General features: G+C 37.9%; 2 protein-coding genes and 1 pseudogene across 3 annotated transcripts in view; 2 read left to right on the forward strand and 1 right to left on the reverse strand.

Moving 5' to 3' along the window:
- Nucleotides 1-523: 523 nt before the first annotated feature.
- The window catches only part of LOC141436325 (protein FMC1 homolog), a 40,612-nt gene continuing 14,194 nt past the window's right edge, over nt 524-26,941 (forward strand). Inside the window, exon 1 of one of the 2 annotated variants that reach the window (XM_074099261.1) lies at nt 524-689. In XM_074099261.1, the coding sequence (XP_073955362.1) occupies nt 547-689 (143 nt within the window). In that variant the 5' untranslated portion in view covers nt 524-546. The remainder of the gene's footprint in view (nt 690-26,941) is intronic. The other variant, XM_074099259.1, reaches the window with a different exon arrangement.
- On the reverse strand, nt 3,253-17,366 carry LOC141436321 (short/branched chain specific acyl-CoA dehydrogenase, mitochondrial-like). The gene is made up of 9 exons (XM_074099256.1): nt 17,257-17,366; nt 15,926-16,049; nt 11,352-11,452; nt 9,806-10,012; nt 8,542-8,712; nt 6,070-6,233; nt 5,299-5,443; nt 4,712-4,847; nt 3,253-3,450 (listed from the first exon to the last, which is right to left on the reverse strand). Exons 1-9 carry the CDS (start codon nt 17,287-17,289, stop codon nt 3,272-3,274), a joined length of 1,260 nt encoding a protein of 419 aa, XP_073955357.1. The 5' UTR covers nt 17,290-17,366; the 3' UTR covers nt 3,253-3,271.
- On the forward strand, nt 20,833-26,941 carry LOC141436323 (activator of 90 kDa heat shock protein ATPase homolog 1-like; annotated as a pseudogene).

Consider the following 26,941-nt stretch of genomic DNA (forward strand, 5'->3'; position numbering starts at 1 on the left):
ATTTAAATATTCACCCATTTCTGCGAATTTGAAAATAGAACTTAAGTTATCTAACCTCTCCTTTTTTTGAAGTCAGTTAAAAATTATTGATAGATATCAATTCGGTTGTATTATAATTCGAAATCAAAACTGTTTCGTTGTTGTTGTTTCTTTAAAATATTCACAATGAAAACAGTGTCTAGTAGTTTTTGTTTCAAAAAAATAAAACGAAATATGAGAGGTTGTTCGATGACACGAATCCAATTTTTGTTTCATAGATTCGCGCCTTCCTCGAAAACGTTTGGCGCTAAAAAAGTGACAGGTGTCTTTTCATTTTGATCTAACGAAAACAAGTTGGGGCATGCAAGACCTACGAAGATAAATTATAACGAAAACATTATTTGCAATGATTTGACATTTGATATTAGTAATTTGATTATATTTACCGAATTCGTGAAATCAAACACACTAGTCATAATAAATAAAATGGATTATCATGACACCAAGTAGAATTTTCAGCTACCTCTGCCTGACATTTCATTAATTTAATGAAAAACTTCTTTTAAAATGTCAAAAAAACAATTTGACAACGATGGTTTTGAAATAGTTCCCTCAAAGCGAAATTCTAAAAATAAACAAACAAAAATACCTTCTAAGGACTCCAAGTTTTGCGAACAAGATACATTTATAAATATCGATAAAACAATAAAGTAAAAATTTATACTTGTTATATTTTTGAGGTTAGTTTTCTTTGTTCAAGCTTCATTCCTTTCCTTTTGTTTTTTCAGGCGAATCAATTCAGCTGTGGATGATTAAGAGCTCTAATTATTTGGAACACTTTCTTAAATCAGTGAGTACAGTATTAAGTAGCAGGAAATTTGAAGCAATCGTCTGTTTTGGGCTAGGACACATCGGGGAGTGCAATATCTCAAGATATCAACTCGCGTTATTATTGTGTTTACGAGACTCCTTTGAATGTCACAAAGTCCTGGTACACGATCCTGTGTTTTGCAAGACTGAATGTTCCATCTTAAAACAGTTAGGTTTTGATGTTATACCGGAAAATAGCGAAGGTGGTTATGTAATATCAAAACAAGATGTTACTCTTATCTACTTTCCACATTGTCCAAAACAACTAACTAATAACTTTCTTTGGAGTAACTGGAGCACAGATTTGGAGCGTTGCATCTTAATTTGCAATAGTTTTACTTCTATGATCGAAAACCATCCCGAGAGAATCTTAAAAGAAACAGTCCCATACATTTGTAAAATTAATCCATATGCTTCTGAAATCACCTTAGAAAACAATTTTATCTACACAGATATATTTAATGATACTTCTATCCATCATTTTCCAAAAGAAAACTTGAAAAACACAGAATCTGAATTTTGGAGTAAAGGCCATAAACCAACTTACGAGAATACTGAGGAATTTATAACAGCTCTTATGGTAGAAAAGTTAAACATTTAATTTGTTTAAAGGTGTGAGCATGGCATCTATAACGTCAAAGCCTGTTCTTGTAACCTTACGGCAATTACTGTCCGAGATCCGGAAGCAAAGCTCAACGAAAAAGCTAGCGGAAAACCAAATGGCCAGGTTCATTTTGGGTCAGTATCGTAAATATCAGACAACGGACCAACAGCTCTGCAAAGCTATTGACGAAATGCACTTCAAAGCAAAAAGTTACTATGATTACTTGCACCACTCAAGGAGATGCAAAGAAATTAACGTTGAATTTAAGGGTAAAGGTGAAAGGAGCGTTAGCGAGACGGCTAGAATGGTTGGCTTCAAACTGCCACATGATCCGAAACCTTAATTGAAGATTTTAATTATCAGTTTGCCAGCTTTCTTAGTATGCATAGAAATATCATGTAAATAAATTATTATTATAGTTACCATAAATTGGTTTTTTTTTTATTTAGGACCTTTTTTCATCGCTGTTAAGTTCCAGATTCAGTTAATTTCTCTGGATAATCAGAGATCATGTGACTGATATCGTCACTACTTTGAAAAAATCTCGTATCTCAATCAATGTTAACAAAATTAAACCTTGACAGTACATCAGAAACGATCGATTTTGAGATGAGTTTTTTTTTAAGTAGTGACGATATTTATGTCACTCTAACTTAACTAAAACTAACCTAACCAACAAAAAGTTGTAAAACCCCCAACTTCAAAGTTCAATATCTCAAAAACGGCTGAACGATTTTAATGAAACATATCTAAGAACCATCGCTAGAAAGCCTGCTTTCAAAAAAAAACCGCATTCAAATCGGTCCACCCGTTTAAGAGCTACGGTGCCACAGACAGACAGACAGACATCACATAGCGGTCAAACTTATACGAGTAAACCCCCCTTTTTGCGTCGGTGGTTAATAAGAGAAATTAACTACATTTATAAGCATTTTATTGGCATGCTTTCCAAAATACAGTCGAGGTCATAACTGTGAGCAAAAATTTTATCAAAATATCAGTTGAGAGTCTTAAGCGATAAACTTGTCAGCTTGTATTTTAATAATTTCTGTATCACTATGTTGGTGTACAATACGGTCTTTGTATTGTATGTATCTGAACACGCTTCTACGCCGTTAACAATAGAGTCGTGTTCAGATATTTTTGACCAAATTTTTGCTCACAATTTTATGAACTCGACTGTACGAGATGTACGACGAGACTGTACGAGACGTAATATCACTGAACTTCTATTTTGGATTTAATTCATTTTTTTTTTTATTTATTTATTGAAATATTTACTAATAAAATTCAGTGCACTGTAACTCTTTTAATAAGGATTTAAGGCTTAAACTGACAGTTCTTGTATGGATCTGACAGGACTTAAGACCACTTAAACCTAGATTAAAAAGCCTGCAAGTGGACGCGCGTAAATGTAGTTTCATACAATATACTTTTTGTCTTGCTCTTCTGCTAGCACACGTACTACACGACAGCTGTGTCTGTGTGGCACATATTTTATATACAATAGAACAGCATTACTAAAATAGGGTGGGATATAAAATGAAATAACCACTGTATTAAAAACTTTTTAAATAGTTCAAGTAGTCAATACACTCACTTAGTTAACAAAAAAAAAAATGCTAATAAATTTTATTTCAAAGGACCTCATGGTAAAGCATCTAAAACTATTTTTGATAGCAGGTAAAAAATTACTAGCTAAAATTAGTTTATACATTTTCAAATACTTGTTTACTTGGATGTAAGTAAATTATTTGTCGCATTTTATTACTTGTGGATGATATTTATTAAAAAAAAATGTATAGGATTTATTTTTGTTTATTGGGTGTACTCCTTCTCAATAAGTTTAGCAATGGTTTGCAGCTGCATATTGCTAGTGCCTTCGTAGATGGTTCCAATTTTGGCGTCCCTGAAGAACTTCTCCTGAGGGAAGTCACGAGTGAAGCCCACTCCACCCATGAAGTCTATGCACTTGGAGGTCAGGGTCTGGGCGATTTCTGGAAAGAGAAAAGAAGGTTCACCTCTGGTGTTGGTATACACATTCCTTTCCAGATAGAGAGGGCTTGGGCTGCAATTCCCACACGGGTCCAGTGTAGATTGGGAACGTCACAGATAGCATTGAAATGTTTGGCAGGTGCCTGCGGGTTCACGACGTTTTCCTTCAACGAAAAACTCAAAAGATTTTTTATTTTTTTTATTCGACTGGATACAAACGAGCAAGTGGGTCTCCTGATGGTAAGATATCCACTGCCCATAAACATCTGCAACACCAAGGGGTATTGCAGATACGTTGCCAACCTAGAGGCCTAAGATGGGATACCTCAAGTGCCAGTAATTTCACCGGCTGTCTTACTCTCCACGCCGAAACACAACAGTGCAAGCACTACTGCTTCACGGTAGGATTAGCGAGCAAGATGTTGGTAGCAATCCGGGCGGACCTTGCACAAGGTCCTACCACCTACAAAAAGAGCCTCCAGGCTACCAAGGCTAAGGTAAAAGAAGGCCTTGGGTCAAGTCAAGACATACTACGCGGGACATGATTCAATAGAAGAGATCCAAACAGAGGTGTGTAGGCACTTGTCCCACCGCCGACGATGAGCGAGAAGCGAGTAGAGCGAGTAACTAGAAACGAGTGGGCGAGCAGCGAGAAGCGAGTGTAGTTTTGTCGCTCGGCTGTAAGCGAGTGTTCGCGTGCGACGGGCGATTACTCGCTCCACTCGACTCGCTCGTGCGGGGCGGCCGCCAAGCTGACATTGCTGAGCGAGTATCTATAGCTCAGCGAGTTTTATAGCTCTTGTCGCTGCGACAAAAGATGTAAGAGCTAGTTCTCGCCGACAGTGTGAACAGCCAGCGATCAACTATTAATATATGTGTCTCTTTTACTCACACAGGATCTTATATCTTTTGTTCGTTTCTTGAGCGAGAAAATAGTCGATAGCCAATCGTTTCCTCGCTGGCGGTGAGACAAGTGCCTAAAATTCTATAGATTCAATCTGGCTTCAATCTCGTTCGAAAGATGGCGCGGTAAGTGTTTTCTTTGTGCATTGCGTGCGCAGCCGAAACGATTATTTTATATTGGTTATCCAGGCAACTCACTCACTTCGCTACCGGTAGGTTACTTTAGGTATTTCAATTGCATTTATTTAGAGTGAGCTCAAAAACTAACGACTTAGCTAATTTTTGTGCAAACTTCCCAAGGACCACAGAAGATCCTTAGAATTCCTGACTTCTAGGCTCTATCTCGTAGAATTATTATACCTGAAGCGTAATATTTTGCCATGGCAGCTTCCTTGACGAAAGGTAGGCCGTTCTCTTTAAGCCTGGCTGCGTTGTAGGTGAGGAGTCGGGCAGCTTCCAGCTGGGTCTGAAGGTGCGCGATTTGGTAGCTGATGCCCTAGAAGAAAAATTCGTTTTAGTTTTGTATCTGGAGTTTGGGTAAGCGTTTTGGATTTTCCCAAGACGAGCAGCAGACATATTATCCATTTAGGGACAGTGACCACGGACGTGGTGCTTTTTCTTAGTCAAAAGGGGAAATTGAGAAAGAGAAGCGCTCTTGTAACTACGTAAGAAAATAGAAGAAGGTAATTCCAGTCACAGAAATTTCGCGGTCCCTGTTTTGGAACTCTTTCCGCATTATTGAATTGAATCAGGTGAAGATCGAGATGCCGAGGTGCAGTTAGAAGTTTCCGTAAGTTCGGTCATATATGACAAACCCCAAATTGACCATTACCACGTTATTGATCTAAATTTGAATCCGTGCTATTATCCTTAATCTACAGTTAAGAAAGGTCTGGTTGAGCCTGTTCTTTTATTCTCTCCATAAGAATCTCCTTTCTATCTCTTACTTGGTATGCATAAATCTTGTTTCCGAATTGCTTCCTCTCGAGCGTGTATGGGATAGTGGCGTCCATGCAACCCTGGCAGAGTCCGATCATCTGGGAGGCGATGCCGATGCGTCCCTCGTTCAAAAAGCCGGCTGCGTATTTATATCTGAAAAGAAAGAATACCTAGTTAATTAAAGAAGAAAGGAAGGAAGGGGCTACCTGCCAAGTTCCATCACCGTACACATCTGAGATTGAGAGGAGGTGAGGTTTACGGAGATAGGATTATTGTCCTGGTTTCCCATTAAGTATTAGGTCAGCACGTACGTACGTGTGCTCTCTTACACTTAAGAGAGCCCACGTGCTCCACGATTAATCCACTGCTTATATTAATCGTATTTGACTGCAGGAGTGCTTGGGACAGTGGTTTTGGATGAGCTGCCATTAGGTCCTTGTAGTACAGAGAGCACAAACAAAACAACATGGTCCTGTCAGCAGCATTCTGGTATTATGGCAACAATGCAAGGAAATATAGAAGGGTACTTGAAGCAGCATCCGTTTTGGAAGAGGCGGAGCGTTACTCACCGGACTACTTGACGGAAAAGTAGTTTCCTTCAACATCAACTTTATGGATGCTCCTCCTGTGTGTGGTTTTAACAAACTTTCTGGCTTGCGTGCAAAATTTGAGATAGACTGCCAACTCGAGTTTTTCTATCATGGTGCCTTTAAAAGGCGGCATACAACCTAATTGATAACCTCCTCCTTTTCATTAAGTCTGTTAAAAATAGGCCTTACCCGTGTCCATATTCTCCCAGGATGTTGCTCTCTGGTACGCGTACGTTGTCGAAGTGCACCATGCACGTCCCAGACGCCCGGATGCCCAATTTGTTTTCAGGCTTGGCGACGCTCAGCCCTGGGGTCTCTCGCTCCACTATGAAGCACGTGATACCTTTGTAGCCCTGGAAAAATTAGTCAATATTTCGGTGATGGTCGTAATTTTGATGGCTTTAAAAAGGTCAATGGAGCGGATGTGTTGGAGATCCCTGACAGCATGTAAGAGTTAGAATGATGGTGTGACTATCTGACGATGATTCTTTAGAATCTATTTAATGTACAGTCACCAGCACCAAGATCTGACACAACAAGCGTGCATAAATATCTGATACGACTCTATTTGTAGGGCCGGAAGGACGTGTCAGATATTTTGACGCTCCGCTGTTTCAGATATTAATGCTGGTGACTGTACTACCTATTTGAGAGTAAGGTTTTAGAGTTTCGTATCTCAGTCTGCAAAAACGGAACTCTTATAGGATCACATTGTTATCGTCTGTCTGTTCGTCCGTCCGTCTTTCAAGATACTTTTTCTCAGGAATGCATGGAGGTATCAAGCTGAAATTAACATCAAATACTTAAGTCTGCTACTCCTTGGAGCAGTAAAAAAAAAAATCGTATAGGTAGGTACAGTCGAGTTCATAAGCTTGTGAGCAAAAATTTGATCAAAAATATCTGAACGGGACTCTATTGCTAACAGCGTAGAAGCGTGTTCAGATATTTTTGATCATATTTTTGCTCACAAGTTTATGAACTCGACTACTCATAAAGAAGGCGTAATTAGTAGGGTATAAAATACAATATCATAATATTGTATTGAAATTGCAGGAGAATCAAAATAGGTAGCGTAACCTACTCCAGTAAGCTATCCTAGATAATTTCGTTTTTTTTTTATTAGACTGGATGGAAAACGAGCAAGTGGGTCTCCTGATGGTAAGAGATCACCACCGCCCATAAACATCTGCAACACCAGGGGTATTGCAGATGCGTTGCCAACCTAGAGGCCTAAGATGGGATACCTCAAGTGCCAGTAGTACCTACCTAGTAGTTCTGTCAGTAACCAATTTAAAATTACCTCATACCACAGAAATAAGTTCATACTGCGTACATTTTGCTTAGGAGACGGGCTCTGCTAACACTGAATATTTATAAATAAGTACCTACCTACAAATTACTTTTTTTTTAACTATCAGCTAGGATTTAGGATTTCCGATATTATTACTACGTGATACGAGTAGATCCGTAAGATTATTTACGAGCAAGTTAGTGTAGTTTAGAATCCATATACCTACCGGGTTCTAAGTTTCTTGCGGCGCATTCTTCTTGGCAATGATGGTCTTTCCGAAAGCGCTGGTAGTTTAAAAAAATTACGTGTTAAAGTGCCCATTGCGGCCTATTTACTGAATAAATCTTTTGAATTTTGAATTTTGGGTGTGGCCAATACGAGCAAATAATTAAAACATAGATCATGCTCGTCAAAATGAACAACATTAGTTCAGCGACTTGTAAAAATAATTAGATTTTTAATTTTTATCACACTTAAGTTTATTCGAAGAACCTATGTAAAGCAAAATGCTTGATGTTTGTAGCGTGACAGGCGACGTCAGTTGTGTTCTAGGATGGCGTACATTGGTAGCAGTATTTATGACATGTAATAATGATATTACCAATAAAAGAGTTCATTAGTATGAGTATTTAATTTGTATGAAAAAGGAAAATTCAAAGACTAAGTATTATTTTTATAAGTCGCTGAACTAATGTTGTTAAGTTGGACGAGGACGATCTATGTTTTAATTTTTTGCTCGTATTACAGGCCACACCCGGTATGATTGACTGTCATATTATGTTTTTACATGTTTATAGTAAAGTACGTAGCAGTAGGTAGTTATATTATAACGACGTAAATATACTTTGTTATCGTCCTCGTTACGTTTTACTTTGTTATCCAAATCGCTATTGACCGAGTCAACATAATCTATGCACTGTTTAGAAATAACTGATGTAACATTTTAATGTTATTCGTGTGCATCGAAAATACGAACTGAAACATAGATGCACAAAAAAAACAGAAAAAGAGAACAGCGCTGGGAATCGAACCCAGGTCAGGACTCCAAAAACCAATCTTAATTTTAGTTATTCGTGTGCATAAACATAAATATTTTCAAATTGTTATACTTGGGTATCAAAGTGCTAGGCTATCGTCTAGTAGCTAGCTAATAGATGGACTCTATCGACAATCGACATCAAGTTCATATGCTAGCTGAGTTGTTGTGTTCATTTATTCAATTCAGTGCCAAGTGTGGAAAAAAAATTAGCAAATAGCGGAAAATAATAACGCAATGCAACTGTTTGTATTGGTTATACAGGTAAAGATAGTGATGAAAGTGCTGGTATTTGTGCCGATGTGTTTTTTTCTTATTGCTACAAAAGCTTTACCTTGGAAGGATCAGCATTCGCCATGACCAGGAAGACACCGGCGATGTCAGAGTTGGAGATCCACATCTTGGAGCCGTTGATGATGTAGTGATCTCCGTCTTTCTTGGCGACAGTCTTGAGGGAGAAGGCATCAGAGCCCGAAGTTGGCTCCGTAAGGCAGAAGCTGCCGGCCTGTGGGAGACATAGTGCGTAGGTAAGTTAGTATGATTTTCGTCAATGGTAGCTAGCTATAATATACTGAGCGGCAAGAAATCTGCCCTGGTAATTAATTGTGTATGTAGGGTGGGCCAAAAAATATTGTGCTGCTGAGTATACTTGAAATTGCTTTCTTTACTTTAGCGCATTTTAATGATAGGAATTACTCTAACGATGAAACCTAATCATCATCTCAGTCGAATTATCTGGAAGACATCATTTTTTTTTATAGCAGAAGACACAAATATGTGGGTCACTTGACGGTAAGTAATCTTGATCTGTTTGGGTGTAAAATATATTTAGTCTTCTACAAGGATCTTCATGATAGGGGTAATTGGTAAGTGGTAGAGCTTAGAGCACTTAAAACCGTTGGTGTACTTCTTCATACTAGACAGGACCCCATTGGATAAATTTCAGGCGTTAATATGTAGGCTCTGGTTTTGAGTTACCAGCAGGCAACGGCTTCTTTCAAACAGATCACTAGCCCCCTTGTGATAAGACAACACTGCTTCTCGCTACGATATGGAAATGATATCTTTTCATCACACTTGCTCGGAAACAGTGTCGTAACATGCAGGCTACCTTAGTTGCAACCCCCCAAATAAAACCCTCGACCTTAATGTGCTTGTCATGAAACCCGTGGTCGGTAAATGAGTCATTGCGCGTACACATTGTCTTGTCATGAAGCCCAAGGTCGGTAAATGAGTCCGTGCCCGTACTGATGGCGCTGCGCGCGCTGCTGCAGGACTACATGGACCACCACATGCACACGCACGTTGCGGCGCATGCCGAGGGAGGTAGGGGGCGACGCTGCCAAGAGCACAGCCTAAGGTATCGCCAATATTTGGAAGAATTATATTGTTTCTTTTACAAATATAAAATTTTACTTCCAAATGTGATGAAAAACATTGTATGTCGCACGGGCGGTACTAGAATTACAAACATCGACTCATTAAAGCCCCCTTCTAATAGACTCTCGTTCGTAATTCCTTCCGTCCGTAATTCAGTTCGTAAGACACAATGTACTATTACAATTCAGGTGGAGCAACGACAATAATCTTCGACTTACGTATTCAGTGCACAGCTTGGTGAGATACTTCTGTTTCTGCTCTTCAGTCCCGATTTTCATGAATAGCGAGTTAACAAGGGTGTTGTGGATGTCGACCAAAGCAGCCACAGCTGGGTCCACGCGGGAGAGCTCTTCGACTACCAGCATCATTGTAAGGAAGCCGCAGCCAGAACCGCTGTACTTCTCTGGAGTTTCAATTCCCATTAACTAAAATGAGAGAGGTATTGTACTTATATGGTAGCTGGATTGAACGTTTTTAGAAACTACTATTTCTTACCTACTATTCATCAAATCAATGTACTTATACATTGGATGATTTAGTTGTTTTAAAATTCTTTATCTTTCTTTCCTTATCTCAATGCAGTCGTGTCAATGCAATGCAATATCATCTACCTACATATATAGGTACCTACCTAGTTTTGTGTACCTACTATTTTTAAACTGTATTTCATAATTTCGCCCTTTCTGGCACTTATTAAATTACTGATTTGGTCAGTTAATAAATTATGAGCATTTCGTATAATCTTGGTGTTCCTAAGCTCTTGAACACTGTAACTTTCTTTGTGTCGCGCGCGTCGCCCTTATAATAGAAGATATATACGTGTAGCCCTAATACCTATGCGTGCCAGGATCTGACAGTAGCTTTTCCCAAAGCCCCTGGAGCAACATGGAAACCACTCATAATTGACTTGTATCATCCGTCAAAAAAGGAGGAGGTTTCAATTGGGTTGTATTTTTTTTTAATGTTTGTTACCTCAGAATTCCGTCATTTATGAGTCGATTTGAATTTTTTTTTTGCGATTGTCTAGGAATGCCTTCAATCCCATAAGTACCTACCAAATCAGGATCTGATGATTGAATCTTAAGGAAATCGAGGGAACTCTTCAAATATTGTAGGGACACATATGGTAATTTAGATATTTAGTACTAACTCGTGCATTTGCTCTTGAAAATCATCATTTGGTGTAGTGGAACTTATGATGAAGATCACAGTTGACCATCGGAGTTACTACTCAATAAAAAGTATTTCACGGCTTGAATTTAAATTACTTTGACACAGTTGCTAAACAATTTATGCTCCTCGTAATGCATATGGTAAAATGGAACGGGTAGTGAAACACCAGGACTCCTCAATAATGAACGTCTCTGTATCGGAAAAGCAATCTTTCGTAAAAGGTGATGAGCAGTTGATATTAAACTATTGTATCTTAGATTATTTACACTAAAAAGCGTGAAAAAAAAATTATAACAAAAAATTGAACCGACTACAAAAAAAACATGAAAATAATTTTCTACCAGTCTGAAGTCGGTGCCTCAGCACGAGCCAGCAGGAATGTAGTGTGTAGTATAGTGCGTAGGTGACTATAGGTCCCCTGCTGGCTCGTGTTGCAAGTCGGTGCCTCAGCAGGCACCGACTTTAGACTGGTAGAAAATTATTTTCATGGTTTTTTTGCAGTCGGTTCCATTTTTTGTTATACTAATTTATTTACATATTCAACAGCTGTCGTTTGTTAAGTTCCATTTTATTTAGAATCATACAACTTACGCCATTATCAAATAACAGTTGCTTCACGCCATCATCGATGCGATGTTCGTCCTCCATTTTCTTCACTAGTGGTCCTATTTGTTCAGTTGCTAGCTTTCGAACTGTAGAACAAAATAATAGGTTATTGTTGATGTTTCTAGTGTTTCTATATATCTCATACTTTTAAAGGAGCAATTCTTGTATATCTCTTTCGAGAATCTCGGAAACGGCTCTGTTGTCGATGAAAATTGCTACGTGGGGGCTGGGCTAGCTTCCAACGCACACCATAAATCGAGCTTGGTCTTATCTTTTTTTTTCTTATCTCTAGCAAAACGCGCGTTTTTGATTTTTAGTCAGAGCTTCGTTCCGTCGCACGCACATGTACAGTCAGCATCAAAAGTAGCGGATCACTTTTTTACTCTGTCGCTGACAATCTTGCATGGCGTTTAGTACGTGGCTGTAAAACGACAAAGTACGATAGTATATAGCTCCTTTTGATGCTGACTGTACTACATAGTTACGGTAGCGAAATCGAAATTCTAAGAAAAGTAAAAAAGCAAAGAAAAAGATTAGTGGAATTGTCTCAAGTCCTGAACCTGAGGTTTTGATGTGTCTATCATTGAGGTATGATATGAAATGTTTAATGTGTCAAAACCACGCCTATGATCTAAAAAAAATATTATGCAATTTTGTTTTATCTTTCGTAGGTCATTATCAGCTATATTGCCATAACAACACTGTCTATACGTGTGATATCAATTCAATGTGACGTACATCGACTTATGTTGCTTTCTGAACTCAGTTTTTTGTCACAAATATGTCACAAGATCAGATCGAATCAGAAATGAGTATAGATACGCACGTAGTACCTAAAACGAGGATCACAAACAATGCCAAGTGAATTAGCTTGTTGAAGTGCCAATGGGCAGGCTATATGTATAGCACGGAGTACAGATGAAAAGAAAAAAAGTGAAAAGTGAAAAGTGGTGGTGGTGGTGAAAAGCTCCCAAATGAAGACCGCAGTTTGGCAAGCGCAGCGTAGGACGTGCACCATCGAGAAGGATGGATGACTTGATTAAAGCCGCAGGTTCACGGTGGTTTTTTTTATTCGACTGGATGGAAAACGAGCAAGTGGGTCTCCTGATGGTAAGATATCACCACCGCCCATAGATTGCAGATGCGTTGCCAACCTAGAGGCCTAAGATGGGATGGGATGCAGGCCGTTTCCAACCAAAGCAACTGGAGGTCTACACACACACAAGTAGGACACATATATGATATATTCAACAGTGTAGAGGTCCTACCTACGCCTGATATGATGATGAACAAAATTAGTGATAATGGTTATTTATTACCAAAGCAAATTGTTGATGCTTATGTTTAATATTCCTTTTTGCCAGCTACGCTTAATCGTTTAACGTGATTAATATTTTAGATAAATATTGATTTAATTTCGATATAACATTATCAATTATTTTGCAGGTAACATGGAGTATGTAATCTAGGTAACTATAAAATTATTACTTTTATCATATTTTGCTTTCGGATAGGTCATTTTATTATCTTCGATAAAATGTACCTACATAACGTGTTTTTCTTTATTTCCGTAAAACAAATTATTTAAGGGATAAGTATGATATATGATAATTGACATTTCTCTGCGTGTGGCAGGTACACTTAGTAACACACCATTACAAGACCGAACATAGGTAATTGTTTTATTTTTTCAAGATAATAATTATCATACTCACTGATAAGATAATGCTAATGAATGTGATGGAAAATTAAATACTATTTAAACGTGTGTGTAGTTGTTTTAAAAACAAGAATAAGGATCGACATTGTCACACTGAATGCGTAATAAAGGAATTATTCGAAATTCCCACGGGATAAGATACCTAAGGAATAGATGGGATTTATATTTACCTACTATTTAAATGGTACTAACTATTTATAACTATTAGAGACCTTAAATTTAGCACGCTGGCTAAAACCATTTTAACAATTGCTAGAAATTTGTCGTAAAAGTAGGTATAAGGATTTTTTAGAAATTCCCGTGGGAGAGACCTCGCCTTTTTTAATTAATTCTTTCACTGAAGTGAAAAAGCGGAATAAAGCTAGTGCCACACACAGTGTGACGAAAAACAAAACTAACACATTTCTGGCACCATGTTACGTAAAAATAAGGCTTTACTGGCGTGTTAGCGTGAGCGGGACGGCACGTCTTCGTAGTATAAAACCTGCTTAGGCGTGGCAGACGAGCCTACCGACTTGTGTGTACAGCTTGAATCTTTGAATAGGTATTGTTAATACTAGTGTACTGACATGAGTGCTATTCGCACTTCATCGATTATCTGACTCCTGCCAAGGCCGCAAGTGGCCAATTTTGCACACATCAGCCATTCGAAAATTTTGTGGATCTACTTGTTGCCACAAAACAACACACAAAACAAGGGCCATGGAATCAAAGGAAGAGGTGTATGGACTCTGACACCATTTCCTTTCTCAATCACAAAGCAGATTTAAAAAAGCAGATACTTAAGTGCAAGTTAAATTCGCGTCGAGAGGGTTTCGTCACAATATATGCCATAGATGCTCAAGCAGTAGGGAAGCTACGAACAAATTCGATCGAAACGAAACACACAACAGACGCGCGCTCTACAGCGGCCTCTAAGGGGGTCTCGCGGTACTGCAGTCGCGAGTGACGCATCGAGATGAGTAGTCGCCGTGTTGCGTTGTTTCAATTGCGTGCGCCCCAGGCGATCCGCGATATTAAAAAACTATGCCTAGGAAATATTGTCCAGTGTATAGCATAGCTGCTTGAACACGGATTCCTTAAAACCGGGGCTTTCATTTTTTAAACTCCCCGCTGATGTTGAAAGGTAAGAATGATTTACTATTACTAAATAAAATAACTTTTCTTTTAAATAAAACGTTTGGTTGTTTTGATGATAGGTAGGTAGGTGATACCTACATCGGGAAGTGAGTCAAATTTAACTTGCAAGATCTGAACCGAATATAGAAATATACATACAATCAATACATACAAATAAAAGCTGTTCTATTAAATAAAAGCTTGTAATAAAAGGCCTAATAAGCTATGATACAGCGCGAACTAAACTTTTTTTTAATTTTTCCAAAAAATAAGTGGCCATCCCTAACGCTCCAACGGAGCGTAGGTATTTATCTCAAGAAATATGCCTAGCTTCCATACTGCTTTAGCTTATATATATATATTGTGGTTTCGTACTTTCCTACAAATTTTGGTCCTACGTTTTTTAAATACCATAGACTTCTTTTGAGTTTTCTCGTGAAGCTACGAGTAACTCGCTATTTTGTCATGATCAAAGCACCCAATGTTTTTACCATTTCAAAGTGGGCTTGTCACTCATAAGTACTTTAACGATTAAATGTTATCTCCCTGGTAAAGTGAGCACTATATAATTTGATAACACGAAGATTGTACAAATAACACCGGCGAATTCAATGATAAAAGCTTGTTATCTAAAATTGATACAGATATGGTTCAGCTGGCGAAAATATGCACAAACTAAGTGTGTTGTTTTATTCTCCCTTAATGTTCAAAGGTTAAAGAAGCCAGAGAAACAATCGTTAAGTTTTGCAAGTTACTAAAGGCCGAGATTGATAGGCCAAGGACAGAATAGATGACACCAGAGCTGTGGCTGGGTGAGCTATATGCTACAATCAATAGTCAAATCCGAAGAACGAAATCAATGAAATTCTAAAATTGGCTCTGTTAATTACCTACCAATAAATATTGAATTGATACCTACAATATCATCCGATTTACTATTGGCTCAATTGATAACTTGTTATAAATAGAAAAGACACTTAAGTAGCTGAATACTCATTCAAGGTAACCAAATTGGAACTAGAAGTATTCTAGTACAAGGTTGAATTTAAAAGACAATAAGGTGAACTTAACTTTGAGCACAATTTTTTAAGGTATTAAACAGCGAGCGTAATGTATACGAATGCCTTTTAAGAAACATGTTAATACTGCTAAATACTTAGGTCCGTAATAGACCTCTGTAGGTCTATTATAATGGAGTTAAATTTGAATCATGCTGTAGCGTACAGTACGTCAATTCCAGAGAAGGCCGTTGCTGGTGCTGACTACCCTACTGCTGCTGGCTGCCTGGAATTGATCCACTGCGCGCCACTAGTACAAGCGCACTTAAGCATCGCCTGCGGGATGGCGGAAGACTGTCTTCCTCACTCTTAGTCTTCTACACATTTTCCCACCGGTATGTATATACCGGTGTTGGCGTGCATTGAGTAGGCAACAGAGTAGGAGTGCCTACCCTGGTGTGGGAGTGTGGCCCGGTGCTATGGTGTAAACTAGCAGCCTTTGCCGATGGGGGAGTGTGTAACATTCTGTATGCAGCACTACCAGTTAATCTCTGTACTAAGTGACGTGTCAGTTGTTGTAAAGCCTGGACTGGAGAGCTACTACGAAATTCGGAAATCGAAGTTGGTATCGTACCGTCCCTTTCAATCCGGTATTATAATAAGCGTCACTGACGGCAAGTTACGAAAGTTCGAAATTTGCACTTCTTAGGGCCTGCACTTACTAGTATCTTTCATAGCCAGTTCCTCGTCCGTCAGCACAGACAATGGTCGTGGGGGTGCCACATCTGAAAAGTTCCTCTGAGCCTTCACACCGGTAGCTACGGGAGCCCGCCATTGCTCTAAGATCTGAAAAAAAAATCGGTACTAGATCCAAAGAATCGGTAGATAATAGGTTAAATGATGACGAAGACGAAACACAATTGAATCACTGAACTGTCCTCTGTGGTTTTGTGTATTTCTTTATCGAAAGGTACCACAAACTATTAATGATAATGATAATTCTGGTGACCTAGTGGTATGACGCAATGGATAAGCGATTAAGGAAGCATTGGCGTAACGTCATAATAAATAACTCGATTCCCACCTAGTTGTCTAAAATTTTTACAAGACATTAGTGGTTGACAAGTATGATATCAGTGGAGGTAAAGTGTACCCACAATAACTGAGAGGTGTTGCTTCCGAAGACATAATACCTAGCAAACTCACACTTCATGCTACGTATGGTAAGAAAGGTTTAGGAATTAATACAGAAGACTACGAGGTTGAAGACAGCAAGAAATGGTGGCGAGGATGTGAAGGTGAGAGACACAAATCAGAAAAGAATTGCGTAAAAAGATATAGGTCTCCTGGATCCTGGGTTATATAATGAAAAATGAATACGAAGACGTATGATCAGTTAATTTGGTTAAAAATTAAGTATAGAGTCGGGAATCTTTCATAGCTGGCAAGGAATCCCTTGTTTCGTTTGACTAGCAAAAAATAAAATCCAGCTGTCCGCATTCCTATATTGGTTATTCCTACAGACTAACGTAGAAGAAGGTTAGAAGAATCCGATGAAGTGTCCGTTTGGTACAAGAACTTGTGTTTCTGTTCATGATTTACTTATATTTTAATTTAGTTGAGAAACATCTAAGAATAAATTTAGACTTGTACTTCGAACTATTGAGGTAAGTAATCAAGTGGTGTTTGTTTTTGAGTATTCCTGAAACTTTTTAATGGATTTTGAAGATTAACTTGGTTATCTAACGTGGCAACTAAATTTTCAAGGTCGTTTAGTCCAGCAGTAGGTGAAGTTGTCCTAATATCTAGAGATCTGTTCACACTCCTACTAACTTTATCCTTTTGTCATTTGATTTTTATTTCAGATATTTTTAACTCAAGCTGTTGAGCTATTTCGACTACAGTCCCACTGCACAGATATTACATAGGTAATGAGCATGATTAACTTAACGACACACACTTTCAAAAATTGAACACTGAATTAGCACAAAATTTAAACATGTTTTTTTCACCGGCCAGTATTATTATACTCGCAAGGAGTCCAGTATCTAACCTTAGTAGCAACAATGCGACGTAATAGCACCATGGTTTTGTTTTATTTAATTTCTATTTGCACGCTCTCGGCTCCGTGCCGGTATTAAGACTGGTTCCATACATGAACTAAGGCTGGTTTTAATGTTATCTCACTCGCACCAGATAACGAGTTTCGTTCAATTGCTGTTTATTATTAAATGGTCATCATGGATTGTTGCCAGCCAGGCAACGTAGGTATTGAATTTAGATCATTTTTGAAAATGTCGCTTGTTCGAAACCCACAGTAAAAAGTTTTTTTTTTAGTTTATTAGTCAGGTACTTTTATAATTGTACCTTGGGGGAAAAATGCTTAGTCGCCTCGCCAACTCGCCACGCTTGGCAGGCGGGTTGGCGACCGCAGTTATATCCGATAGTTCGCGGAGGACGCTGCTGCCCATCCTCCGGTTTATCCTTAGTCGCCTCCTATACGACAACCCACGGGAGAGAGAGGGGGTGTGTGCAATTCTTGACTGAACACCACACGGCAGATATCTGGATGAAATGAAGATAAAAACAACGTGAATCAAGCAAACAAGTTATTTTTTTGTTCCGTTGTCTTAACAGTTCGTTCGTAGCCAAATATTTGAACTTACTTAACTCAGAGACAGGGAAAGCTGTTTTAATCACCTACGCATTTTATTTCATCACATTTGCTCGTGTAGTGTCGTAACGTGCACCTAACTTTGTGCAATCCTTTAATAAAACCCAAGGGGCTTTTTGCGTAAAACGACTAAGGACACGACGTAATGAGTTTAATGTACCTAAGTAAGTAGTAATTTTTTTACTGCTGCTGATCTAAGCGCTAGCCCGCTGCCGTGCACCTCATGCACCCTCCCTCAGCCTTCCACTTCGGGCTTCTAATAGACTCTCGTTCGTAATTCCTTATTTACCGCCCTTAAGACATAATACCATATTGTGACATTATTATGTTTTTTTTTTATATTTATTGATAAAGGGGAACAAACAGCAAAAAAATAATACACATCATAAAATTTAAATTTGGATAACAAAAAGCCAAAACAGTTTCCGCTAATTAACTAGTATCGTTATGGTGCTCAAAAAAAACTTATATAATTTATATTATATCATATAAAATAATTAAACTAAATATGTTACTATTAAATTTTCTAAGATAAACATTTTATACCTATAGGTATCTAGATTAAGAATTTAAAGCACTATGCAAAACTTAACTTGAGTTGATAAAAAAAAGGTTTTTTTCACTTATTTTATTAAAAAATAAATAAATAAAATAAATAAAATATAACGGGACAATTCACACAATGACCTGGTCCCAAACTAAGCTTACCAAAGCTTGTGTTATGGGTACCTACTAAGCAACGGATAAATATAATTATATAGATAGATACATACTTAAATACATATTAAACACCCAAGACCCGAGAAACAAACATTCGTATTTTTCATACAAATATCTGCCCCGACACGGGAATCGAACCCGGGACCTCAAGCTTCGTAGTCAGGTTCTCTAACCACTAGGCCATCTGGTCGAAACATTATTACAATTAAAATAAAAAAAAATCTTGCTCTTTAATACGTCAATATGAGAATATTTATCATTGTAATATTTACATGCTCTTACTATAAATCTTATCGGTATGTAGGTACGTTGCTGAATAATTTCCTGATATTCAGACAACTAGCTGCCACCGATATAAGTGTTTTCACTTGCATTCCATGCACATTATATTTATTTTTTTCCTCCTTCCCCTACCAACCAAGCGCTGTATTATAATGTTTTGTTCTTTACCGTGGCCTTGAAATGGAAAAAACTTTAACGCGAATACGTAATCATAATCAAATCATAATCATAAGTAATTTGTAGTCCTACGTCCAGTCTCTTTATCAAACTCTTTATGAGCATGTCTCCTACCCTACATAAATGAAATACGTTTTTCACAGACTAAACTTTGCTCAGTATAAAACGATAGGCGTTCGTAAAGTTTGCTACTTTTTATTATAATTTCATTCCTTAAAAAAATATTATAATTTAATACTTATTAAAATCTACTACAGTAAAAATGTAAAAATCTTGCTTTCATTTTTTTTATAAGTTTTGTCGAATAAGAAACGTAATTTTTAGCGCAGTAACAAAACGCACTTGTCTTGACATCCGGAACATCCTTATGTTGGCAGTTCTTAATTCTAGAAACTTGCAGAAAATACGACAGTGCTGCCAGCGCCATATTTACCCAGAATAGTAAGTATATTTAGACGAATCATGTATGCACTTTTGAAATGTAAAGAAAATAACGCCTATTTAAACATCATGGTTAATTTTTTAATTTAAAGGAGATTCAACAAAAAAAAAATACCTTTGTATCTGCTGGAAGAAGTCTACTGCTGGTCATAGACCTCCCCAAGGATCTCCATGAAATGGTTTTGTGCCAATTGCAACCCATCACTTCCCACGAACTTTACTAAATCATCTGTTCATACCTACATCATGTTAGCCTAACTAACACTTATATAATTATAATTCCTCTGCAGATCTCTTAATTTCCGATTTAATACTGCTGCTGTGATATAATATTTTTTTTATGAAATTTTGGTTTTGAACAATATTTTATGTATTTCATGGGTGTTAATGTTTAATTTTTGCTTATTTTTCTCAAAAGTAGATTCTCATCTCAGCCTATACTAACATATGCGTCTCACTGCTGGACATAAACCTCCTCTCAGAATGAGAGGGCTTGGGCCATAGTTCCCACGCGGGCCCAGTGCGAATTAGGAATTTCACACACTTCATTGAATTGCTTCGCAGGTTTCTGCAGGTTTCCTTCACCGTATAACTCGTGGTATATTTACAACGTAATTTCGCACATAATTCGAAAAACTCAGTTACGAGTCTGATTTTGAACCTAGGACCGTCTGCTTGAGAGGCGATAGGTCAAACCGGTAGGCCACCACAGCTGTTTGCAAGTAGACCTTAGCTGTAGTTAGTTATAAAATAACCTACAACTAGTTGATTACTTTTTGTCATTTACACGAGTGCAATTAAGTACATATGTACTTACTTTGCAACGTCAAATATACCTTTCTAAAAGTGTAGTGCGAATGTAGTAAGTACTAAGTAGTATCTTCTCATACAACAAAAATTGACATCGAAATTTAAATCTTAATGTCTCATAAATAATTGTTTTTTTTTGTAAATCTTAATAGTACAGAGAAAATGTCACTTTATTCCTTTTTCAAAGGATTAATTCTATTGCTAATAATTTGTACTAGTATCACCTTGAACCCCAGGGACTATACCCAGTTTCTGATGGCTAAGGAAGCCGAGTAGTCACCAGCACCAATCATTATATCTGTAACAACAAAGCCTGCATAAATATCTGATACGATAATTTTTGTAGGGCCAGTAGGGCGTATCAACTATTTTTGCAAGCTTCGCTGTGGCAGAACCTTACCTTATTTCTTCATGTCGCTTCAGTATGAAGAACGTCTTGAAGCCCTCTGACGTCATTTTCATTTCCGATAACGGCGATTATTGCGGTAAATGCAATTCGAGTATGGTAACACTCCATCTGTCACCAGTTTATAAGCCGCATGAGAGGCCGACGTTTCTCGAAATGTCACGCTCATGAATGTATGATTTCATTCGCTATTAGAAAACGCTCGATACGAATTAAACTTGTAAATCTTGACTGTGAACAACCGATATTGACGCAGTGAATTGAACGTGTGGTGTTCAAATACTTGTTAATTTGAATAATTCGTTGAAAAGTGTCAGCTGCGTTTGACGTTAGCTGTGAGATCTGATTGTTCAATAGAACGAACGTGCGAATAGGACTTAGTACTTAGTGAAAACATGGCTAAATGGGGCGAAGGTGACCCTCGGTGGATCGTGGAGGAACGGCCGGACGCCACAAACGTTAACAACTGGCATTGGACGGAGAAAAACGCAGGCCCCTGGTCGAAGGAGCGCCTCAAAGAGTTGCTGAACAATTTAAAAATAGCCCAAAACGGCATAGACTGTAAGATTACTGAGCTGGAGAAGCTCGATGGGGAGGCCTCAGCGAATAATCGGAAAGGGAAACTGATATTTTTCTATGAGTGGGACATTAAACTTAAGTGGGAGGGCCGTCTTTCGGGAGGTAGCGAGGTCACGAAAGGAGAGGTTCACATCCCGAACCTGTCTGAAGAGAACGATGTCAGCGAAGTGGACGTGAGTATTTTATATTTCTTATTCAGTTAACTTAGAATTTGAATGTACTTATTGATTTTCATTTTGCATAACCTAGAAATATAACCTAGATATATAGGTTAGCTAAATAGTGACAGGCAGTTGTATAGAATCCTATTAGACTGTTGTATGCGAATGTTTGTAACTCTTTCATGCAAAAATGGCTGGGAATTTGTTATGTATATATCTTCTTCTTATATCTTGGGAATAACATACAGGCTTTACTCTTATATCTGTACAGGATAGGGATGTATGCATGTTAAATTTATTTAATTAAAAGAAAATCGAAATATAAACAGACATGAAATTTACAAGGTGTTCATCATACAATCTAAATGAAGACAATAATGTAATTTTGAAAAATTCCCTTTGAAAAAAGTCTAGGAATAACAATCCAACTGAGTTCTGACTTAACTTTTCTGTGTTAAAAATAGGTTGCTAACCTAAAGCGACCGGTTGCCATTAAGCAAAAGTGTGAAGTTGAAGTGAGTGTTAAAAATAAAGTTGTGTTAAATACTTGTGATGTATGATATATCATTTAATAATATTGTAAATCTGTTTAAAAAAATATACCTCGTTGAGTTTCTTGCAATTCTTTTCAACAGCAGTTTTTCCGAACTGGTAATAGATTTTTTTTGACATTCATAATGTTTTGTTTTAGCCTTAATTGAATAAATATATTTTGATTGAATTTGACTTTGTCCTAAATACACATTTTAGGTATTATGGCTGATACATGTGAAAACAATTATTCAATAACAACAGAGGCCATATTGCCTAACGTTTCTGATGCTCCATGATCAAAATCTCGCAATTTCTGTCTTCCCTGGGAATCCTGGGATAGCAGCACAAGTTTAAAGAACCTCTAATTTAAGTGAAAAATATCATGTTACATTTGAGATAGTGTTGAGTCATGCTTGCTTTTGATTTTTCACCCTACCAAGCAGGTGGTGGTGGAGTTTTGCAGTTGTTCGGACCTTGTGCAAGGTCCGCCCGGATTGCGCTACACCATCTTGCTCGCTAATCCTCTGTGAATGCAGCAGTGCTTGCACTGTTGTGTTTTAGTGTGGAGAGAAAGAACAGTCCTGAAATTACTGGGCATGCTTGAGGTATCCCATCTTAGGCCTTCTTAGGTTGGCTGCAACGCAAACCCTGGTGTTGCAGAGTTTATGGGACGGTGGTCACTTGCTGTTGGCCATCCAGTCAATATAAAAAAAAAGAACTAAATGTTGTTGGTAAAGTGGATGGTACATTCTCTGGATAATATTCAGAACAGCATTTAACAAAAATTATTTCGGCTCACAACTAAAACTTTATTCCTCACAAATTCCAGATGACTGTAACAATCAAAGGCAGCGGAGCTGAGGAAGTCAAGGAATATCATGCGGGTGAAAGCCTCATGCCACCATTGGTAAAAAAACAAATCCGAGTACAGCTAGAAGAAATACATCCGGAGTCCTCAAAGAGGAGTTCTCCAAAGCGTGGCCATATACTACCGAAAAAAGAGAATCATCTGTGAAACCGGACAATGTCTCTACAATCACCAGCGGTTTCAACAAAAAGATAGTCATGGATCCTGTTATTGCACCCAAGAAGGAGGTTGGCTGCACTTGATACTAAAAGCATTGAAATCTCTGAGAAGTTTCAGTGCCGAGGGAAAGAGTTTCTATGATGCGTTGACTCGGATAGAAATGGTGACAGCTTTCACACAGGGGCATGTGAAAATGGAAGCGGAGAAGGGAGGAAAGTTTGCCCTGTTTGGGGGGAATATTACAGGGAGTTTAGGAGGACTGGTGCCAGGGAAGAAGATAAGTCAGTATTGGAGATATAAGCAGTGGCCTGATCAACATTTCTCAGAAGTCACTATCAGCATTGATGAGAAGGTGAGGTTTTTAAGATCATCATCATCTCGGCCTGTATACATCGCACTGCTGGGCACAGGCCTCCTCTCAGGAGAAGAGAGCTTGGGCTATAGTTGGGAACTTCAGACACATGATTAATTGTAATGATTATTTTTAAGATGCCTATCATTAATACTATGGAACATCTTAATTTATTTTATTTTTTTAATAGCACAGGGAAAGCATTTTAGAGAATAAATAGATATTTAAAAAAATCCCTATCAATTCAATCTGCAACTGATTTTATACTTTCTTCACTAAACCTTAGCTGTAGGTATATCTATATTTTCATAACAACATTTAGGATACTTTGCCTGCGTGAAATTCGGTTATGGTGCGGTTCCCTCGGGAACTGTGCATTCTTCCACCTATGTCACTCTCTGGCCCATAAACTACCTCTATCCCATAAATCACTTTAGGGATGGCGATTCATTCCAGAAAAGATCGAATCTCGAATTGATCCGCATCGAGGCCTGAAAAATCGATTATTTTGTATTTTCAATATGTCAATGTTCAATATTTTGTATGTCCAATTATGGAAGAAATAACCGTAGTAATCGATATCCGCAATTTGTATCGTACCTCTTACTCTCCTGTCAAATATTATTAGCGTAAGTGGGGAGGCACGATAAGAAGTTCTAATTACTTATGAATTTTGACAAAAAATTGATAAAACCGAATCTCGATGCGGTATTCTCGATCTTCAATCCCGAAATATCGATTCACTGGATCGATTTAGTACTCTGAATTGATGTTAAAATCGGTATCGTTTGTTGAAATGTAGATTTCGCCAGTCCCTGAAAACGTCGAGCCGCATGTCTATGATCGATTGTACATTAGCGTCACACACATACAAATCACGATCCACTCTGCTCCGTTTATAATACGGGATGAAAGACGAAAAATACATACAAGAACACATATCTCGCATTTATAATGATTATTTCTAGATTTTAAATAATACATAGATTGAAGATTAATAATAATGCGACTAACACTAGTTTTGTAATTGTCAATTGTCATACATAACTCTTACATTAGAATTTGAACTTGACATGGATTGTTGATAAAGCCCATTGTTGTAACTCTTTTCATACTCATCTGGATTCAAAAGGGCTAGTGTATACGATGTGTAAAGTTGGCAGCAGAAGGAGATGAGCAGTTGTGATGGTTAGAATGATCTAAACACTCTTATTAATTTTATGAATTAAATTCGACGATTCGAAGAGTCGACGTCTCGTGATCATGGCGCATGCAACTGTGCCAAAATATCGAGCTTCGGTAAAATCAAGGCACGCGGAACAAAACCCAAATTTAATTAATAAAATTAGTAATAAGCGCGATAGTCTAAAATACTCTCTTATTACTTTGGCAGTACTCGTGAATAGATCATTTTGAGCACCATTTCCACCCATCGGCTTCTGCTGACTGTGCCAGTTAACACAATCCAACATTTTTAACTCCACCCATTTAATTCCGTACCATGCTCAACCAATTAAACCATTCAGCGTTTAACACATATTTCCATGTATTCCAGGATGACCATACCCTGGTAACGGTGAAGCAGGACCTGATCCCATCAGCAGAAGTAGAGCAGACGCGGGAGAACTGGAAGAGATACTACTTCGAGAGTATTAAGCGCGCTTTCGGCTTTGGCGCTTTTCTGTGATCATGACTTGAAGGCTTCTTAGACAAATTAGGTATGTTAAGCTAATTATCTTATTTATTAGGCAAATTAGGTAAAAAACTGTTTACATTTTAGAATACCATAGTCCTAACAAGAACCCCGTTTCTGATGTGTTTTCAAAGTCAACGTCAAATTATCTTTTTAATGCTATAACCACCATTTATGGGCGTTGAATATTCTTTTGGAGTCGTCGAGTACCGACTTAACCACTTTGCTCCATACCAGCTTCGGTTCGGTGGTAGAGCAAGTGGAGCAGCGTCCAGATGGCACGGGGCACCATTTTCCAGTTTCCAGTGCAAAAAAAAATTATGACGACCAGACGGCCTAGCGGTTAGAAAACCTGACTACGAAGCTTGAGGTCCCGGGTTCGATTCCCGTGTCGGGGCAGATATTTGTATGAAGAATACGAATGTTTGTTCTCGGGTCTTGGGTGTTGGGTGTATTTAATTATGTATCTATATCTATATAATTATATTTATCCGTTGCTTAGTACCCATAACACAAGCTTTGCTAAGCTTACTTTGGGACTAGGTCAATTGGTGTGAATTATCCCATGATATTTATTTATTTATTTATTTATTTATGATGGCGCTATTTGAGAGAAGCGAAAGCGGTGTAGACTACCTCGCTCCACCTTGATCAATCGCTAAATTTAGAGCCAGAGCAGCTCCCAAACAACACATCCGATAATATTGGTCGCTTGCATACTTGCTTGCTTGTGTGGTGCCATCTATCGCAACTATCATTAGTCGTGACTCCTAAGTTCCAAATTATATTGGGAAGGCGTTAAAAATTATGCTACTTCTATAATTACAAATATATTATTTATGCATCAGCAAGAGTTTTGTAAACACGGCAAGCATCCCGTTCGTCTGTATTATTTGACAGAAAAATATTCAACTGTCAAATAGTAGAGATGTCATAATGGTTTAGAGCGGACCAAAATTCCTAGTTTTGTGTGAATTCGCTAATAAATTTCAATGTAATTGAAGTTCTTATTTCGTTGAAATTCAAAAAGTACTTTCTGCAGTTATTCTTATATTAGATTTGTACTTAATTTATAAAGTACACTAGGATTTACGAGGTAGCAGAATTAAATCATATCAAAGCAATACCAAATTTCCCATTTTTTTAGGGTTCCGGAACCAAAGTGGCAAAAACGGAACCCTTATAGTTTCGCCATGTCTGTCTGTCTGTCTGTCTGTCCGTCTGTCTGTCGTGTCCCGTCCGTCCGTCGGCGGCTTTGCTCAGGGACTTGATATGCTAGAAAGATGTAACTTTGCACGGCTATAATAAAACTATGCCGACAAAATGGTACAATAAAAAAATAAAAAAATATTTTTCTACCTCCCATAGACGTAGTGGAGGTGATTTTTTTTTCTCATCCTACCCTATAGTGTGGGGTATCGTTGGATAGGTCTTTTAAAACCATTAGGGGTTTTCTAGACGATTTTTCGATTCAGTGATTTGTTTGCGAAATATTCAACTTTAAAGTGCAAATTTTCATGAAAATCGAGCGTCCCCCCCCTCTAAAATCTAAAAAGGTGGGCGGAAAATTTGAAAAAATTCAGGATGGTAGTAAGTATATCAAACTTTCAAGGAAGGACTATAACGGGCGAAATTGCTTGAGAATTATTAGTAGTTTAAGAGTAAAAGCAGCCTGAGGTATAAAATATACCTAAACTTGGAAGATTCCGTGTATAAAATACGAAATCCTTAGAAAAATATTACTTATTTTTTTCGTAAATGACCACGGAACCCTATTTTGTGCGTGTCCGACACGCTCTGACCGGTTTTCATTTTTTTTGATGGACTAACTTGTTTAGTAAGTAATAACGTTTTTTTTGTTACAGGTCCAATTTTAACAAGG

Source organism: Choristoneura fumiferana, chromosome 16 (genome assembly GCF_025370935.1).
Source record: "Choristoneura fumiferana chromosome 16, NRCan_CFum_1, whole genome shotgun sequence".
Taxonomy (NCBI): domain Eukaryota; kingdom Metazoa; phylum Arthropoda; class Insecta; order Lepidoptera; family Tortricidae; genus Choristoneura; species Choristoneura fumiferana.

What these genes read in the sequence shown, in the direction of transcription:
- LOC141436321 (XM_074099256.1), bottom strand. Translation starts at nt 17,289, where the DNA reads ATGGTGCTATTACGTCGCATTGTTGCTACTAAG. An exon ending in CCAAGCTGTGCACTGAATAC is followed by an intron (nt 8,713 to 9,805) that starts GTAAGTCGAAGA and finishes TGTCTCCCACAG; the next exon opens with GCCGGCAGCTTCTGCCTTAC. An exon ending in ACAAGATTTATGCATACCAA is followed by an intron (nt 4,848 to 5,298) that starts GTAAGAGATAGA and finishes TTTTTCTTCTAG; the next exon opens with GGCATCAGCTACCAAATCGC.